This window comes from Chiroxiphia lanceolata, chromosome 11, assembly GCF_009829145.1.
Source record: "Chiroxiphia lanceolata isolate bChiLan1 chromosome 11, bChiLan1.pri, whole genome shotgun sequence".
NCBI lineage: Eukaryota > Metazoa > Chordata > Aves > Passeriformes > Pipridae > Chiroxiphia > Chiroxiphia lanceolata.
Genome location: NC_045647.1, coordinates 242,197 through 261,000, shown reverse-complemented (window position 1 = coordinate 261,000; position 18,804 = coordinate 242,197). Strand labels below are relative to the sequence as shown.

The following is an 18,804-nucleotide window of genomic DNA, read 5'->3' as shown; positions in this document are numbered from 1 at the left end:
GAGGTAAGAGGAGTTATATAGCAGCACAGGACTTTGAAGCACAATGGACTTGCTGGCTGGGATTTGCTGGAAGCTGATAATTCAAGACACGGTTCTCCTTTGTATGAACTGTTTAGGAAATTATGGAATTCTGTGCTGCTTCTAAGATAAATTAATTTGTAGTCTAGCCTCTCTGTCCCAAAGAAAACACGATATTGGTTTAGCCATACTGGTTTCATCATTTACCTGCAGACATGAGTAGGAAATCAGGCTCCAAGTAATTCCATTTTCCACTGTTGACTAATACTTTGTAAAACTGGCACCAAAAAAGCTGTGGTTTTAACTTTTATTTATTTTTCACTTGAATTATTCTAGTTGTAGCTGCAAGATTTATGAGGCAGGGTTGTCTGTATTGAATGAACTTGCTTATTCCTGTTTCCAGGAACTGTGAGCTCTTGTCTCTCACTGAAGCACCGTCATCATCCAGCTCTGAGGAAAAACAGCTGCATGACTTGTCAGGCTGATGCTTCATTTTTCATAGCAGCTTTGTATTTTCCCCTCATCTCTTTGGGCAGTGGCACAAAAGCAGGGCAGGGAACTTGGCCTTCAATCTCACACATGCATTCTCGCAGATGATACTTCTTGGGCCCAAAAGTTGCTGGATGTGATAGTTTTTTCCTTTCTCTTTCCTCTTTTTCAAGTGTTTCTCTAGAAAAGAAATCTATTTGTTACTATCAGAAGCCTGAACCACAGCACTTCCTCTCCTTTCCCTGGACCCAGTTTACCAGAAAGGTGGATTTACAGTTCTTAGCTTGTGAACTTTACCCAGCTCGTGTCAATTTTGTCTGGGAATAGTAGTATTTCCTTCTGTATTCCTGACAAAAGTTTGCATGTGTTATATTCTGTATGCTGGATGGTACGTTACCTTATTACATGTTACTTACTTGCTTTTCCCCAGGATTTTTTTAATGTGCTCTGCTATCTCTTTGTTGGTTTTATCTTCCACGTCAACCAAAACTTGTTCTCCATTGTCTGTCAAGAAAAATTCATAATCCTGTATTAAATAGTACCACATCCCTCCTGCACACTGTTCAGAGAGGATGTAAACACACAACAGAGAGCCGCGGCCCTGCTGCAGTTAATGTACGATGCAAGGTTTAAGTGGAAAAGCGAAATCTCCAGGAGGGCAATTCTAGGGGAGCTGCCGAGGGGTAAAGCCGCTTTTCCCAACAAGCAGCTCCTTTCCCCGCCGAGTCTGAACGACACGATCGCGGCTGTGACGCCTCAGCTCCCGCGGCCCGGGCGGGACCTACCCAGGTAGAACCGGAGGAAGGGCGACGGGGTCATGTTCCTGAACAGCATGATCTGCAGCCAGGGGTTCTTGTACTGGATCTGGGGAATGTTGAAAAACACGAACTTTCTGGAAAGGAGGAGAAAAGCACGCAGGAGCTGGCGAGGTGTCTCCGCGGAGGACGCGGCCCACGCAAGCCCCGGTGTCTCTGCAGGGGCCGCCCGCGCTCCCGCCGCGCCCCGCGCTCACCTCGCGCCCTCGCTCAGCTCTCCCGCTGTGTTGTAGTTCACGGTCATCACCTTCACCGCGCTCTTGAACACGACATCGCCCTGGCTGAGGTAGCGCAGGGTCCGCCGGATCGGGAACCGGCCCTTCATGGGCATCGCGGCGGCGGCCGGAAGGGGCGGGAGTGGACCCGCGCGCCCCCTGGCGGGCGGCGCCCTCAGCGAGGGCCGGGTCTGGGGCCGGGTCGGGGGCCGGGGTCCCGGGTCTGGGTTCGGGTCTGGGTTCGGGCCGGGACGGGGGTCGGGGACCGGGACCGGGACCGGGACCGGGGCCAGGTCGGGGACCGGGACTGGGACAGGGGCCGGGCCGCTGTCAGCGTCGGCACTGGCGGAGCCTCAGGGGCGGTACCTGCGCTCTGTCCGCGCACCTGCCGGGGCCGGGTGCTCTGAGCACATCAGCTACAGGTTTGTGACTACTAAAAACTTGTCTGTTCAAGATGAAGTAAAACTTTGGGAAAAGCCTTCTCTCCTCCTAGAGCAGCTCCCTGGAGTCAGTAAAGTTCATGGGATTTCTCTTCTGTATCAGACCCGGTTAAATCTCTCATAAGATAATCACGGTACTGAAGGCAAAATGCCATTTCTCCCTAAAAGATAGTAAATTATGTATTTGGCTTAGATACCTCCTGTTTAAGAGAAAATAGTGAACTTAAAAATAAAACTCAAGAATGCAGTTATATGTGTAATTCACTTTAATGGTATAAACCTCATTTAGCTAGTATTAACCACAACAATATAATGCCACATTTAAACAGCATTTAATAAAATGCATAAGCTAAATCATGCACTGTAATACTCTATATACAAACACAACAATGCAAATTCCTCTTTGTGATTGAATACATTGATTAGATATAAAATTCCAATTAAAAAAAGAACATGCTATTATTTTTAAATGCTATCACACACAACAATGTTGATTTCACAGAAGAAGCTGTGAGAAATTAACAACTTTTGCAAAGTTTTTAACTTGAAATAAAAATAAAATAACATAAACATTAGTTTTCTAAGTTATAATGAACAGAGATATCCAGAAAATATCCCAAGGAATTAAAAGTAGATGCTTCCTTTTATAAAAATTTGCTTTTTGTAGGAGCTCAGCACTTCCTGGTGTGCCAAACAGATAAAACACTTAATGTGTAGTTTCCAGTTAGGAAACTGAACACTGGCTTGCAATGTACTTCAGAGTACAGAATAATTATTAAAAATATTCCAATATTTAGCATTGATTCCATATATGAAAATTTTAACACATCCAGTCTGTAGGTAGAATGTTTTCTTCTTAAAGACTATTCTTTTTGTTTGAAATTTACTCAGTCCGACTTTTAACCTACAATCATCAAAAATATCTTTAAATGGACCCGTGCTTTATTATCACAGAGCCTTTATTGCCACTACATTTGAGAACATTTCGTCTTTTAGAATACAAACAATTCAAATGTGGATATAAAACAACTTTGACAATTGTAAAATATGGGGGTTTTTTTCCAAATTAAAAATTGGATTTTTTAACAGGTTTAATCTTGGTTAATACCCCAATTAGCTTCCTGATCTTTAAAACTGTTCCTGCAGTACAACATTAACAGACATTCAGGTTTCCATTCACCTTTAAAGAGGAAAGCAAGAGTTCAAACAGCACCAATTGTCCAGACCAATGAAGGATCACCTCTCACAGGAATTCCTGCCATTAATTTAAATATTTTTCCTGCTGAAAATCGCAAAAATTAAGTTTTGAAATGTTACCCTTTTTTTCTAAATTTGAAACAAAAGCTTACAAACATTTACTGCCAATGCAGAAGAGAATGTTCTTAACATTTTCCACAGCAAAGACCTTTCAAGCACAAAGCCTGACTCAAGACTTGTGGTTCACTTTATAAAATAATGTGAGCATGCAAGGAGCTCCCATTATTTTGACTGGTGTCTGCTTATCTGCCTAAACATATGCAAGTCTTTGCCACATGGAGTACAGAAAGTGGAAATAAATGCCCAGAAAAGTCTGCTTCACCTTTTTAATATGACAAAAACAAGACCTGCTGAACTCCCTACGTGGTCTGTGAAATGCTTTTTTAAAACCCCATAGTTAATACATTTATTTTACAGAAGGCTCCCTTTGTAACTTCATCAGAAGGGAAAAAGAACATGAACTATTTATATTTTGATAATGTAAATGTTTAAGTCCTCCTTATGAATAATAAACTGTCTTACTGCACAACTCATTTCACAGCTGTGTGCTCAGGCCCCACACGGACAGTGGGAACATCACACGCAGTGCAGGAGCTGAGCAGATTCCAGACCAAGCAAAGGAAAGAGCACGGAAATGGACATTACTCAGACAATTAAATCAAGCTTTGTTCAGCTTGGTTGAATTGAAATTCATTGTCAAAATCCTGAAGAAGTTTTAGTGCTTGCTAAGCAATGAGCTACCTGCAATGTCCCTCCTGTTTAATTACCACTGTCCCAGAGCTGCTGTTCCACTGAACAGAGCACTGAGTCTGTATTTAACTCGCAGGCTGGTTTCATGTGATCACTATGGCAATATGAGTATTGATTTGTTAAACAGCATTCATTGTCTCCTGTTCTGTGTGCTACAGTTCAACAATAAAGGGAAAGCTGGTTTGGTTTCAATTTGCCACTGCCAAAGGCTTAAAAAGTATCAATCTCTTACCAAGCTTCACTGCAAAATGCAACTTTACTAGAGAGTATCTCAGAAGGCTGAAAGAGAATGAGTACGGATTGAAAGCAGGGAAGTATTTTCTATAACTGTAGTTATTTGTTAATTAACAGCCATTATATGCTCAATTAACTATTCACTCGGTGACTTCTACAGGTCAAATGAGAAAGGTGAAGGGAGTAATGTAAAAGACAGAAAATTCATGAAATACATTTGTCAGTTCTGAATAGAAAATATTGAATTCACACTGGCTTAGAAAAAAATCTGCAAAGCTGAAATTCAGGAGGATTCATCTGCTTAGGTGATGATAAGTTTAGTTTGGGCTAAGAAATGCAAACAAGGAAGCTCTGGATTAGCAAGTGAACGAAAAGCTTTAGCACATAGAATGGATGAATAGTGGCTCCATGTCTGTACATATATACACACAGTAGGGGTTTTCTATACACTGTACAGAATATATTCAGGCAGAGGTATAAACATATACATTCATACACACATACATACAGCTATGTACATATGCATCAGCTGCTCGAGTGAGTTTTACAACTGAACATGCAGAAATGCACAGTGGTGGGAGGCACAAAATAAAGACAGGTACAACTCTATGAAAGCCTTTAAAAAGAAAGGAGACAGGCATGAATTTAACAATAATAAGCTATTTTCAAAGCATTCATGTGATTCAGAGGATTGAACAGGCTGTGGGAATTATAGAACATTATGACAGTATTACCTGTGATGAACTTAGTGTATGACTTTACCACAAAAAACTCAGTAATAAGATATTTCTAGTCTTTGATGTTTTCCAAGTCCAATATATTTAGAGCATCTAAAGTTTACAAAAAAATTTTACTTTAACTTGCAACCTCAGTATAAATAAAGCTTTAAGTTTTTTTCAAAAATAATTCCCACCATCATGTTGATAACATTGATTGCAACTAACAAGAGGGGTTAATGACATTTTTCATCAAACAATAAACCTGAATTTAGTTCAGGAATATTTACTGTTAAAACGACTCAGAAACTTCAGAATTAAAAGGTGCAAAAAGTAAATGTTTTCATTTTCTTCCCTTTGCCATGCCCTCGTAGTAACTTTTTCATATAAAGCTGTTTTCTAAACTAATTTTCTGTCACCCAATTTGAGCAGATGCTGGCAATCTGTCCTCTGCTCATCCCTCTCCTCCCTAGGGTGACCATGGCCTCAGCAGGACTGCAGCTGTTGGGTGCTGCTCTCACAGCTGGCCCACGCTCATCACCAGAGCCAACCACTGCAAAAGCTCTTCTGTGGCTGCCTGGGTCACTGTGGCAAAGCCCTGAGACAGATGGGAACCTACCTGTGTTTGCTGGCATTTCTGCTTTTTCTCCTAAGGACAAGAGAAGGTGAAAAAATCCCCAACCTACCCTGGTTTTGCACTCTAAAGAGTAACTGGAGGGGAAGAGAGGGATTTCAAACAGAAAAATCAACATTTTTTTTTCTTTTCAGGATGTCATCCAGTAGGTATCTGCTGGTACACCTGTGCACGTCTGACTGACTTGCCAGTTCCACTGCTCACAGCACTTGATTCCAACAGGGCCCTACCTCGTGCTGTTAGTGCAGGAAGCTGCTTTGGCACTGCCTGGGCAGTATCCTCGGCACAGTAATTCCCACTTCCATCTTCCTGGCTAAACTGCATTCCCAATCCCATTTGCTACTCATGCTATTTGGTGCCTTTTTTTTTTTTTTAATTATCTCTTACTAGTTAAACAGCAGGTGATCAGGGAAGAATCCTAACTACTGTCTTAATTTTAATAGGCAGGAAAATCTACTGACATCTGCAATATCCCAGCTGAACTCACTCAGGAATCTGTGAGTCCTCTGGGTACTATACAGGTGTTTTACAGTCTCTGTCAAAGGAGAAACAAGAGTCAGGAAACTGCTTTCACCTGGAAGCTTCAGCCCTGACTTGGATTCTCTGTCACAGCCTCAGAACGTGCCTTTGCCAAAGGGGACTGGAATGGCAATGCAGAGCCAGCTGGATTCTGCAGAGACCTTGAGTCAGAGCTCTCCACTGGAGCCACTGTGGCTGCCTGGGGAACCAAGGGCTTCAGAAGATGGTAAAAGGAGGGTTGGTAAATGACATCATGTGGAGATCAACAGTAGTTTCTTGCCCCAGAGTGCTCTGAAAACTAGGCCGCTCTAATAATCTAACATTTTAAGGCAGCTAAAACAAAGGCTTGCATGATCCCTTAGAAGGATCTCTCCCTGAAGATAATTTTTTCCTCTTCTACCAGTTTCATGCCAGAGTAACTCCACTGACACCAAAAGCATTGCAGCTTTTGTAAATTGTGAAGAGGCAAAGAGGACTTTTACACATGGTGTTAGTTGTCTCTCTAGTCCAATATAAGTAAATAAAGGGAAGAAAAGTAGTATACCTTCTTGCAATTGTCACAAATGCAATAAAAATCAGTAGAATAAAGCTAGCCCAAAATGTTTTTTACCTACAAGATGCAAATCCAGTTCCTTTTCATAAGAGTTGGAAAACAAATGAAGCACACAGACAATGGACATTATTGCCTCATTATCATTCCCTGAATGTCCCAGTTTCAGTGAGCACAGAATTTTAACATTTGTTTGAATGAATTATGACTAATATACACATTTGCTCAAGTTCAGATAAATCTAATCAGATAGTTTATCACTGTATTTCTACCAAGTTAAAATATTTTCATTTCAAGAGCTGCAGAAACAGGACCTCAAAAATTCTGGAGAAAGTAAATTTTAGGCACTAAGTAGAGCTTCAGTGAGATGAACTTTTCTTAGAATCACTTTGCAGCTGTGATCCTTTGACTCCAAGTTTTACATATACAAGTTTGGCATTTAAATTTGGCCTTTAGGAAAACAATATTTAATAATCAAGTAAGTTTTTCAATAATTGTTACAATAATAAGAAACTCTCCTGTCCCATATCCATAAGGAAATGTTTGCCCTTTCAAAGGAAAAACAAAATAAAATTAATTTAAAAGTAAAGCTACTAAGATTAGCCTGTTACCATCTTCCAGTCATTGCAGAAGGGATGAAACAAAGCTCAGAAATTACAAGAACTACATCAGCCTTGTATTTTGTGCAGAGACAGTGTAAAACTTGGCTGCAGCCGTACTGTGTGCACTGTTCTACCTTCCTTATGTCAAAGCAGCCTAAAAGTGCAGTCATCAGAAGAGGCTGAAAATAATGTTAAAGGTTAATACATAGAGCCCAAATGACTTTCTGAGGCTCATTTTCCTTAGATGTGCCTTTTCTACTGCTACCAAACAATGCCTATACTGTTGGCAGAAAATTCCTTCATCAATTTTGTGCCTCTTGAAGATCTATCTTCTGATGGATGTACAAGGAAAAGAAGAAGATTTCTTTGAGCAAGCTAAAATAGCTCCACTGCTACATGACACCCAGATCACCGCTAGACCAGCAGCTCCACTGCTTGATGCACCACCAGGTCCTGCTGCCACCAAGAGGGATTGTGACAGGCTGAAGAAATGGGCTGGCAGGAACCTCAGGAAGTTCAAAGAGGGGAAGCACAAAGTCCTGTCTCTGGTGAGGAGCAAGCCCAGGCACCCATATATGCTGGAAAGCAGGTCAGCAGAAAAGGACCTGCAGGCCCCAGGCCCCCAAACTCAACACGATCAGGAACACTCCCTTGCTCTGCTGAAGGCTAATGCTGTCCTGGGCTGCATCAGGCAAAACATCGCCAGCAGGTTGAGGGAGGGGATCCTCCCCCTCTTCTCAGTACTGGTGGGGCCATACCTGGAGTGCTGTGTCCGTACAAGAGAGACAGGGACATACTGCAGAGAGTTCAAAAAAATGATGATAAGGGACTGGAGCATCTCTCCCATGAGGAAAGGCTGAGAACACTGGGACTGTTCAACCTGGAGAAGGCTCAGGGAGGATCTCCTCTATGCGTACAAGTACCTGGAGGGTAGAAAGAAGACAGAGCCAGGCTCTTCTCAGGGCTGCCCAGTGACAGGACCAGAGGCAGTGGCCACAAACTGAAACACAGGAGGTTCCCTCAAACAGCAGCAAACACTTTTTCGCTCTGAGGGTGACCAAGCACTGGCACAGGTTGCCCAGGGAGGTTGTGGAGTCTCCATCCTTGGAAATGTTCAAAGGACACCTGGACACAGTCCTTGTCAACAGGTGCTACATAGCAGTAGCACCTGAGCAGAGTGGGTGGACCAGATGACCTTCAGAGATCCCTTCCAACCTCAACTAGTTTGTGATTAAACTTGAAACTGAGTGCGAAGCAGCCCTACTGCACTGGAGAAGATGGTTTATAGTTTTGTATAGCAGTGTTTTAAGTGATTCCTTTCAGTGCGTCTCCATCAGATGCCAAATTTTTGTCTCACTTTTACAACAGCCCTTAACTGGAATGTGAGATAGAAGTCTTAGGTTACTCATCACAACTATCCTTTTATTTATAGCTAATATTCAAATATACAAAATGTTTTAGATTCTGAATATTTCTTCAACCCTAGGAACTTGCCATCATAGTCCAAATTTCTACAGTCCAAACTGTTAGTCTTGGAACCAAAATAGTGTATAGTTAGAAAAAGCCCTTTTTGTTAATGGCATCAGGACTAACTAGCTTGGTTCTGACTACTGAAAGCCAGCAAATCATGCTGATGATGCTATAGAAAGAGAGACTTCATAGCTTTTAGGTGGTAATATCTGAATCTTAATTATGGAACTGCTTAATTTCATCTATTAAATGCATGCACAATAAATAAAACCTAACTATGATTGCATGGTTGTTACTCAATTTACAAAAATTAATATTTTATCCCTAACAAGCAGGGAACTATTTGCAGAGTAAGCGACTACCAGAGTTTGATCAAGGAGATCATTATGTAGACTTGCATTTGTGGGGAGTGTAGTTTATTTGTAAACAGAGCTGCATGATACTCACCATTTTGGTTTACAAATGTAATGCAAGGCATATATTTTAAATTTTATTTCATGTGATCCCTCTGTTCCCCAAAAAATTGTAATGCCTTTTTTGTTTGCTGAACTGTTATGATCACAGCACAAGTAATAAAAATTAGGAAAATATTTTTGTATAGAAAATGGGGCCCTTTTACTTGAAATATCAGAAGTTGAAATGATGTTTGCAAAGAAAAAGCCATCTGGTGTGTTTAGATTTAAAAACAAATATTACAATGGCTAGTTTTTGTGCTAAGGAATATTTCATTTGCCACTAACAATGCTTACTTATCTGCTTAAATGATTTTTATGAAATACTGAAAGCAAATCAAACTCCATAATCTCTTTTTTGCAATGAAAAATATCACAATAGTTCAATGCATTCTGCTTTTAGAACAATGACATAACTGAATAAAATTTTAAATTTTAACAAAAATGGCCCCAACTCTTTCCAAGGCAGGTACTGCTTCTGATGTTAATATCACCATTGATTTTTAAGTTGTGTACCCTTAACAAAGGGACTGTGCATCAGAAGTTCTGACATAATCCCACCAGCAGGGACACGACAATCAAATGGTTGGTACTCAATTCTGCAGTCCAGCTAACTTCACATACAGAAGGTAGATCTTCCATCACATTAATAACATGACAATTTCATTTGCTATAGCAAAAGCCAGGAGAAATGAAAGTGCAATATTACAAATCTCTGCATGTATATTGGACTACTTGTAACACCCTTCTGAGAAGACTCTGAATGCACTAACAATGGTAACTGTAAAAGGTATTAACGCATCCAGAAGTTAAAATTAAATAGCTTTCTGTTCCACACTGGGTGCTACAAATGTGAGCCCTCTAATGAGCATGAAGTATACCAGGTCAGGACTTTTTATTACTTCAGAAGCCTCACCTAGAGCTGCTTAAGATCTTTTAGCTCCAATTCAGACTGTGAAAATACACAAACACCAACCTGGTTGATGTTTCTAAATAAATATGAGTAACAGAAGAAAAACAAAAGTGCTGAACATATAATCAGATTTTTGTCACATAAAACTACAAAAGTAAAAATGCCTCTACAATACAAATAATTAAATGATTTGATGAATCTAATGAGCCAGGATCAGATGAAGGTATTAATTGCCATGACATTTTTTAAAAAACTTTGCTTGTTTAAAATACTTGAATTCCATAATAATAAATTATACTAAAATGAAAGATATGTTAGCAGCTAATGACCAATACTAGAAAACATGCTGATGGCTCATCACTCAAGACAATTAAAAAGTCCATTTTATAACTCCATGATGTATCAGTCATTAACTGCAATCGTACATGACTGAGAGTAAATCCTAACTATATTTTGGTTTCAAACTGAGTCACAGGAAGGTCGAGAGCACTGCAAAACCAGGAGTGCTCTACTTGAAAATTATTGTTCTTCCAGTTAATGACTGATTCTCCCCACAGTCAAAAGGCTTGATTTCAGAATAACAAGTGTCATGATTGTGTTGGTCTGAATACACACTTTAAGGAACCTGAATATTTCACCATTACTGTGGCAAGAAACACTTTTTTTCCTCTTAGTGTGGGGTAATTCTTGTAGCACATAATAGTTACTATGACTGCATTGTACTATGAATTACAACTGCACTAATTTAACAGTGTATAGTTTCATATAATGTGGATGTCTGATTTAAGAATCCACATTAATATTTCATGCATAACATAAGAGCAAGTGACTTTTTGTAGATAAATGATTGTCTCCTATAGCATTCTACCTTTTCACAAAAATCACTGGCATTTTGACTAAGGACATAAGCATTTTTTTCATTTTCCATACTCATAAGCAGGATGTTGATGATGCTGTCACTTTGACAAGAAGTGATTACAAAGTGCTAGTATTATACCCTGGCATTTACTAGACATTAATTCCAAGGATATTTTTAAATATATACATACTGTTCTTTTTACTTTTAAAGTAATTTTATTACTAATCTCTGATATTATAAAACTCTTTTTAACCACTGATAATTTCTAAATACAAAGCATGTGAAAAGTATGTTCAGTAATCTATAGCCTTTTAAATGAAAGGCAGCAAAAATATTCCTTGTGGCAGAAAAGGTCCTATAGCAGGTCTTTTAGTAGCTGCTTAAATTTTGTCAATATCAGGAAAGAGACAAGGAGAAATCTGTTCAGGAAACTGATAACAAGTTGGAATTACCTGCACAAACCAAAATGCTATTCTTTTAACTTCGTAATTATATGTTTTTTATGGAAATTACTTCGATCCACTGAATTGCATTGTTCCCACTATGGAGATGTGCCAGTTATCTGACCATTATATTCTGCCGTTTCCATTTTGAGAATGTAGGGGATTATGCTGTCAATGGGAACATTTCCAATGAGACCAGTAAAAAACAGTTCCTCGGTAATGCTAGAGCTCATCAGCCTAAGTGCTGGCAGGCGAACTAGGATCCGGGCTAGCCTGAAAAAGAAGTTCAGTGGATTATAAATACATATAAAACCAGCTTAAGACACTTTGTGGCTAAAGACCTGGATCTGCTTTTATTATTACCTTAACTCATAAACGGGAGTAAAGAAGCAATTAAAGGTAATTGGCTGCCACAAAAAAATGGCCACCTTTCTATGCTGTGAGTGAAATGAAAAGCCACCGAGTAGTTTTGTGGTTTGCCAATGAAAGAGACATGTTAATGGCCTTTGTAGGCAGAGCATGTATGTACAAACACACAATTCTCTGGGCCTGCTTTTGAAATTCCCAACTCTGGAAGGACAAGGCTGAGACTAATAATATTCACATTGATTAGTGTGAACATTTGCACAATTTTAAGAGTAAAATGCTTAATTAAAATTTCAACCATAAACAGCATAGTACTCAGTTGCCTAGCAACTTCATGCCAAACCAGAGAGCAAGAACGGGACTGAATATATATAAAAGGAAAAAAGAGAATTGGCTTCTAATGAGAAAAGTAATTTGGGGTGATGTGCTGTTAAGCACACACATATTGCCAAATGCTGTGGGGTTTTATTTACCAGGATGTTAACAGATACCCAATATAACAAAGTATATGGACTTTCCATGCATATGAAATTAAGGACAGGGATGAAAGCATTTTACTGTCATTTATATGGCAGATGTACATCATGAAGGCCAAATCAAATAAATTTTCTGAACGAGAACCACATAATAGCAAACCTTAGGTAGCACTGACCACAGGTGCTCTGGAAAATGCTTGAATATCTATGGACAAAATACATAAGGTCCATTCTGCTAATATACCATATCTTGTAAACTTTGGGGCAAAACTGAAAAAAGATTCAAGCTGTGCTGTTGATTCTGTGAAACTTATAACACTTGTCTTCTATCTCAATTTGTGGCAGTATTCAGTTGCTCAGAAATAATCAGATTTGCTCTCTACACTTGTCTATGGGTGAGCATGGAGACATAGACACTGTCAGCCAAAATACAGATTTACTGCTTGTGGCATGTAACTCTGATTTTCTTCCCTAAGCCATATTAAGAGAAGTAAGTCTATGGAACAAATTCTGTATTTATTTTTATGGCAACTATCCAGCTCTCACAAATTAAACCAGAATGATTGAATCGTACACAGCAGAATGTGGGATTTGAGGATATTTCCGAGGTAGAGAATCCCATCTTCACTGCACCACACAATGTTAACTCTGCAAGATCAGTGCAGAAACCAGAGAAGCTCTCTTCTTTACAGACAGGTTTGGGTTTTTTTCTTTTTTTTTTTCATTACATCACCCTCAGACCTTGCCTAAATGTGTGGGATTGCTTCTTTAGATGAGGATACTTTTCACAGGATACACTGTTAGACAGAAGTTAGAATTTGTCTGGTAATGCAAAAAATCTTTGTGTTGAATTTTGAAACAGTTTTGATGGAAGTTGTTAGAAAATAGGATAATCATTTCTAGCAAATAAGAGACAGAAACAATTGAGAGGCGAAAAAACCAACCTAGATAATTTCAAAGATAAGGTCTTTGAAATTAATAAAAAAAAAGAAGCTAAAGGAGAAAATAAGTAGGATGTGGGAATTTCTTACAAACAGAAGCTTAAGAGTTGGTTACTCTTCCCTGTCACATGTAATCCTTGTTTTTCCAAGACCTATAAACTGACAGTTTTAACACTTCTCTGCATATGTAACTTGAAAAACATTTAAAGGATGATAATCAACTTTTAGTCATCAAAGAGGCTTTAAGATAATAACTCGAAAAACAAGGCAGCGTGAACTAAAGTTTGAGTCAGCTGAAGCAGTTGTTCTCAAGACTTCTAATAAGCCTGTTTACTTTTCTAAACATGGCAATGAGGCTCAAGGAAACCCCTCAAAAAACAAGAAAATACTCACAAATTAAATTTACATGGAAGAAGCTAGACAGCTGTTCTTGCTTCTACGTATCTTTAAACAAACTTTTTGCTTAACCAAAACCTGCTTGCTTTTATGAATGAGATTCTAGCTCTTTTTCATCAACAGTCAATAAAACCCCAGATGTCAAAAAAGAAATTTTTTTACATCAATGATGTTATTTGGTACTTTTGTCAGCTACGGCCCACAACGTTACTTTGGATACTATAGACAATAAATACCTATAAGTATCTTCTGGATAGGTTTTTTGTACATAGTCCTGCAATTCCATCTGTGCCTTCTCCTGGAATTTTTCTATTTGGGTTGAACTGGTCAGACCAGGATGATCTAAAGAAACAAAACATTTCTGTATGTCGATTGGTTCCCTACACATTGTGAAAGAGATGTACTTATAAGATTCTCACATTTAATTTCAATGATACTCCGAGCTTATGTTTCTAACCTTGTTGGTTTAAATTTAAATGTTTGCCTCTGTGATTTTTTCTAACCATGCTGACTGAGCAATACCTAGGGTTGTTTTCTTGACAAATCAATTTCTTAACCTTCCCAAGTCTGTCTCATGTTTTAATTCCAGCTGGCTCAGCTCCTCAGACAGTCAGGTGATCTGAGAAAAAACCCAAACCCAGAAAATATCATCTATCTTACTATGCCCATGTATCTTCATTGTGTCCAAACTGCTTGTCCCTTGAAATAGGACAGAGCTACCTTTGGAGAGTTTGGAGAGTTTCTCACTTTAACAACTTGAATAAAAACCCTAATAAACCTAATCCTAATGGGACAATCTGCAAAAACAAACAAAAAAAAAGGCAAAAGAACATTTTAGGACACCAATATCTTCTAATTAAGTTTAATTACAAAAAGAAAATTAATACTAATGTAAAAAAAAAAAAAAAACAAACACACCAATAAGAAGATATCCCTTTCCTTTTTATTTTGTTAAATTCAAAGTGGTAAATACCTTAATAAATAATATACATTTCTGAACAAGTTTCCCTTTCACTCAGCCTGTCAGCAGTTTTAGATTAACCTTTGTGTGTCCTAGAAACATTTTTCCACCTTTGCTGAAAAGACTGTCACTTCCAATTTCTTTAATATCCTTACCTTACCATTCCAGAAAATCAAGTGTCTTCTTTGAGTAAATCCTCATATCTCATAAAAACTTCATTATACTTTAGTTGTCTGCTGTAATTTTTTTGGTAACAAATGGGAGACAGCCTGTTCACATTTAGTTTCAGAGATTTTGTGGAATTTTCATATAAAATAGAGTTGTATTTCTGCTCATATTTCAGCTAGTCCTCTTATGAGAGTATAAAAATTGAAGTAAATTTCTTTTTGTCACTCTGAGAATGTATTTCCTCTAATCCTTCCCACCATTTACTGCACTAATATTGCTACTACACACATCCCAGATAACTTTTTACTCATAGATTCCCAGATGAAGGTAACTTGAGAGTCTAGTCTTCCAAGCAGATGTACAGGAAACACCTGACATATTGGAACTGTAAATAACATGGACATGTTGCTTCAAAGTTATTTTAAAACACATATTGTTTGTGGTAATCGTTATGAAACAATCATTTTATCTGCAACTTACCAGATGAGTCTCATCTCAAGACATTAGTCTCATTTAAAAAAATGCTAAAACATTAACATACTAATGCTTATTATTTAAAGAGATATGGTTACTAAATTCCTTACCAGGGCTAAAAAGGACTATAGCTTTAAGGTATGCATATTCATATCCATCAATATCAAGCTTGGCCATGCTGTTACAGAACTCCTGAAGTTTCCAGATGTGTTCCATGACTTGCTTTATTCTGTCTCCAGAAAGTTTATCTGCAAAAAGATATTGCTTACTATTTCATGTGAGCTCAAGCACTTCTGACTATATCAACAAATACACTTTTATAAACCAAGTCAAGCGATACTTTCAAGTCTTTTGCTGTCTTAAAACCACTTAACATATAAAGATGGCCTAAATTATTATGGAAGCAAAGATTTATAAAGTTGAGTCAAACACAGGGCTAGCAAACAGAATGTTAACTCTTCCGTAATTTTGCCAGGATAGCACAGTCTGCCACACCAAGCTTTTTCCAGTGATGTAACTATCATAGTAGATACCCACAGGTATCTCTGTGAGGTCAGTGCAACAAAATTATAGATCACCAGAGGAAAGGTAATTATGCAAGAGGAGGCTTCACCTTCCCCTCGATCCTGGTGAACAATTTCACCACTGATTAGGAAACACGTCATGAGAAATGTTATACAAATCTCTGTATTGTTAGCAGAACTGAAAACATACCTTCTTGTATGCTGTTCTGGAGGTGGTTGACAATAGCTCCCAGGATGGTAGACAGGCTCATCACCTGGGCACACTGTGCCAGGCCTAAGGTAAACAGTTCATTCCAGCAGGCACGCACAAGGCTTGTGTTACAGTCTTGCCTGTAAACAGCAGAAAGTCACCTCTAGGTAGTTTGCACATCAGGTTGGTATTACCCTATGTGTAATTATGTTATTTATAACAATTAATAATAAGGATTAATGCATTGCAAAACGTTTTACTAAAAGGCATGTATTAACATATTACTAGTATTTCAGAAAGCAAAAAGAAATTACATACAAACTACAGGAAGGTTTGTATGTAAACATTTAAGGTTATCTGTGAAATGGTACTCATCAGTTCTTTAGCAAGATATCAAAAACAACCACTTAATTTTTACAAATTCTTACTTTTGATTTGCCTTTAGTTTCTGTAACCACACAGTAACATCAGATATTGTAGTTATCCTCCCCTCTGCCATCTTCTATTTTATTCTTCGAAACAGAGACTATTGCATAGCCTTCACACAGTTTAAAAATGCATTAAAAATTAAACACTATCGTAACTAAAAAATTCAAAATAGCTGAAAAGTGTTCAGATCAGTGCTTAAATTCATTCGAAAGCAAACCGTTCAAACAGGATATGTCCACTTACCCAAGAGCCTGAAATGCAGGTATGGACCTAGCCCAGTGCATAGAGAGGAAAAGGAGCCGTGATGCTGACTCACAGATGTAGTGCACATTAAGGTACTCTGGCATCGGACTGGGCATTGTCAGCTGCAAAAAATACAAGTCCAGTACAATATACACAGGTCAGACACAAACCGGTTTTTATTATCGATGAAATAACCAGCAAAAACATTCAAACTACTCTCATTGTCAGTCGCAAGCAACTGTGTGACAAGAAATCATTGAATGAAAACTATGCCAAATAACTCACTACTGTGGGCAAGGAATGCAAATTGGGAATAGGAAGCAAGAAATTATGTGGGAGAGAGCTCATACATCTTAATGTTAGTTTGATGTTAGTAAGATGTTTAAAGAAGCACATACCTTAAATGTGACATGTGTATCTGTAAGTAGGGGTCCTTCCACTTCAATAATTGGTGTTGACTGATCCCTACTGATTACATGAATATTCCCTCCTCCTGTAGGATCCATCCCATCTGCCAAGGTATGAGCTGCTGCACCATCTGTGGTATTAAGTGCTTTAGCCAAAGTATCAAATGCCCTTAAAAAATAATAAATAAATAAACAATGAAAAAGCGCTTCCTTACACCGTAAAAAAATTCAGAGTAGTGCTCAAATTAAACACTATAAAGCATTTCCACTTAGAGGTAACATACACAGGAACTGTTTATGCTAAGACACAAGGTCCAACTTTTCATTACAATCTGGTCCCTCTGTATTCTCTAGACATTAATAAAAGGAATAGAGCTGCCCACATATCACTGGTAAGAGATCTCCCCTGTAGGAGAGGATTTACTACTGCAAATCCCGCTCTGATAGTTTTATCCTAGTATTTGTACTAGTAAAGGGGTCTTGTGCTGTGCTGGTTTTGGCTACAGTAGAGTTAGTTAACTTTCTTCATTGTAGCTAGTATGGGGTGGTGTTTTGGATTTGAGCTGAAAACAGTGTTGATAATACAGAGGCATTTTTATTACTGCTGAGCAGGGCTTGCACAGTGTTAAAGGCCTTTTCTGCTGCTTGTGCCACCCTTCAGTGAGGAAGCTGGGGGTGCACAAGAAGTTGGGAGGGGACACAGCCAGGACAGGTGACCCCAACTGATCCAAGGGGTATTCCATACTGTATGGTGTCATGCTCAGTAAATAAGGTGGGGGGGGACGTTTGGAGCGATGGCTTTGTCTTCTCAAATAACTGTTACACGTGATGGGGCCCTGCTGTCCTGGGGATGGCTGAACACCTGCTGCCCATGGGAAGCAGGGAATGAATTCCTTTGCTTTGCTTATGTGTGTGGCTTCTGCTTCACCTACTGACCTGTCTTTATCTCAACACATGAGTTTTCTCGACACATGAGTTTTTTCATTTTCACCCTTCTGATTCTCTCTCTGATCCCACTGGTGGGGGAGTGAGTGAGTAGCTGAGAGGCTTAGTTGTTGTCTGGGCTTTAACAATTCTTTTGTACTTACCGTTCATTATCCTCCCCTTTCTCACCTTCTCACATACTAGGTGAGGGTTACAAACCAGATGTACTCTGGAGAACAGAATCCCTGTCCTTGTCCCTGTTCTTGATGTCCAATGTTTTGGAACAGTGGAGAATAATATGGTTCTCTTCTAGACAATGTGCCTGAATTTCTTTCCCTTAAGAAGAGATATGGGCAGGCACTCCTGATCTCACAGTACAGTCACAGCCTTAGAACTCTTATGACAGTAACACGAGAGTCTGGTCCCTGGACTTCTTTATACTCAAGAAAGAGTACGAGGTTGACAAAGTCGAAGTTGTAGTGTCCAGTATTTTTAAATATCAATTCATTCACTTGAAGAGTATAAATAAAAGACTTAAAAGCCTTAGTTAAGTTCCTCTTAAAAATCTTCTTTTTGAGAAACATGAGGCCAAGTGTTTTTCTTATTTTCCTATACTGCTAAATTCAACCTAACCCCCACTCCCCCACAAAAAAACACCCAACAAAAAAACCCCAGCCATGCAAATCCAAGCTCTGCTGGAAATTTTAATATTTCATTTTCCTTTTTCACATTTTTTTCATTAATAAAGACAACAAAGACTTCAAACTCTTTCTAAACCTATATTACTAGCAGGCTTTTTGGCAATAGAATCTCAAAAATAAATCTGCAGTAATAAATACCCCTAAAGAGCAGGGCTAAGGGACATGAGCATTGCACAGAAGAACCTTACGTAAAACATGCCTATGAAATTAAACAGCACTGAAGTGTTG

The 18,804-nt window shown here is 38.7% G+C and overlaps 2 protein-coding genes across 12 annotated transcripts in view; both read right to left on the bottom strand.

Annotated features, from left to right (window-relative positions):
• Window positions 1–311: 311 nt before the first annotated feature.
• Window positions 312–1,692, bottom strand: MRPS25 (mitochondrial ribosomal protein S25). Its single transcript, XM_032699013.1, has 4 exons — window positions 1,520–1,692; window positions 1,293–1,399; window positions 924–1,011; window positions 312–687 (listed from the first exon to the last, which is right to left on the bottom strand). The coding sequence occupies exons 1-4, from the start codon at window positions 1,651–1,653 to the stop codon at window positions 495–497; spliced, it is 522 nt and encodes a 173-aa protein (XP_032554904.1). The 5' UTR covers window positions 1,654–1,692; the 3' UTR covers window positions 312–494.
• A 322-nt stretch (window positions 1,693–2,014) lies between these two features.
• Window positions 2,015–18,804, bottom strand: part of NR2C2 (nuclear receptor subfamily 2 group C member 2) — a 34,164-nt gene continuing 17,374 nt past the window's right edge. For 9 of the 11 annotated variants that reach the window (XM_032698769.1, XM_032698763.1, XM_032698766.1 and 6 more), the window contains 6 exons: window positions 16,943–17,120; window positions 16,545–16,666; window positions 15,873–16,012; window positions 15,269–15,406; window positions 13,792–13,897; window positions 10,585–11,649 (listed from right to left, as the gene is read on the bottom strand). In XM_032698769.1, the coding sequence (XP_032554660.1) occupies window positions 11,475–11,649; window positions 13,792–13,897; window positions 15,269–15,406; window positions 15,873–16,012; window positions 16,545–16,666; window positions 16,943–17,120 (859 nt within the window). In that variant the 3' untranslated portion in view covers window positions 10,585–11,474. Of the gene's footprint in view, window positions 2,139–10,584; window positions 11,650–13,791; window positions 13,898–15,268; window positions 15,407–15,872; window positions 16,013–16,544; window positions 16,667–16,942; window positions 17,121–18,804 lie in introns of those variants that run through there. The other 2 variants (XM_032698771.1, XM_032698772.1) reach the window with 2 other exon arrangements.

Coding starts and splice junctions, on each gene's coding strand:
- MRPS25 (XM_032699013.1), bottom strand. CDS start 1,653: ATGCCCATGAAGGGCCGGTTCCCGATCCGGCGGACCCTGCGCTACCTC. Junction 1,012..1,292: donor CTTCCTCCGGTTCTACCTGG/GTAGGTCCCGCC, acceptor TTTTCTTGACAG/ACAATGGAGAACAAGTTTTG. Junction 688..923: donor AAAATCCTGGGGAAAAGCAA/GTAAGTAACATG, acceptor TTTCTTTTCTAG/AGAAACACTTGAAAAAGAGG.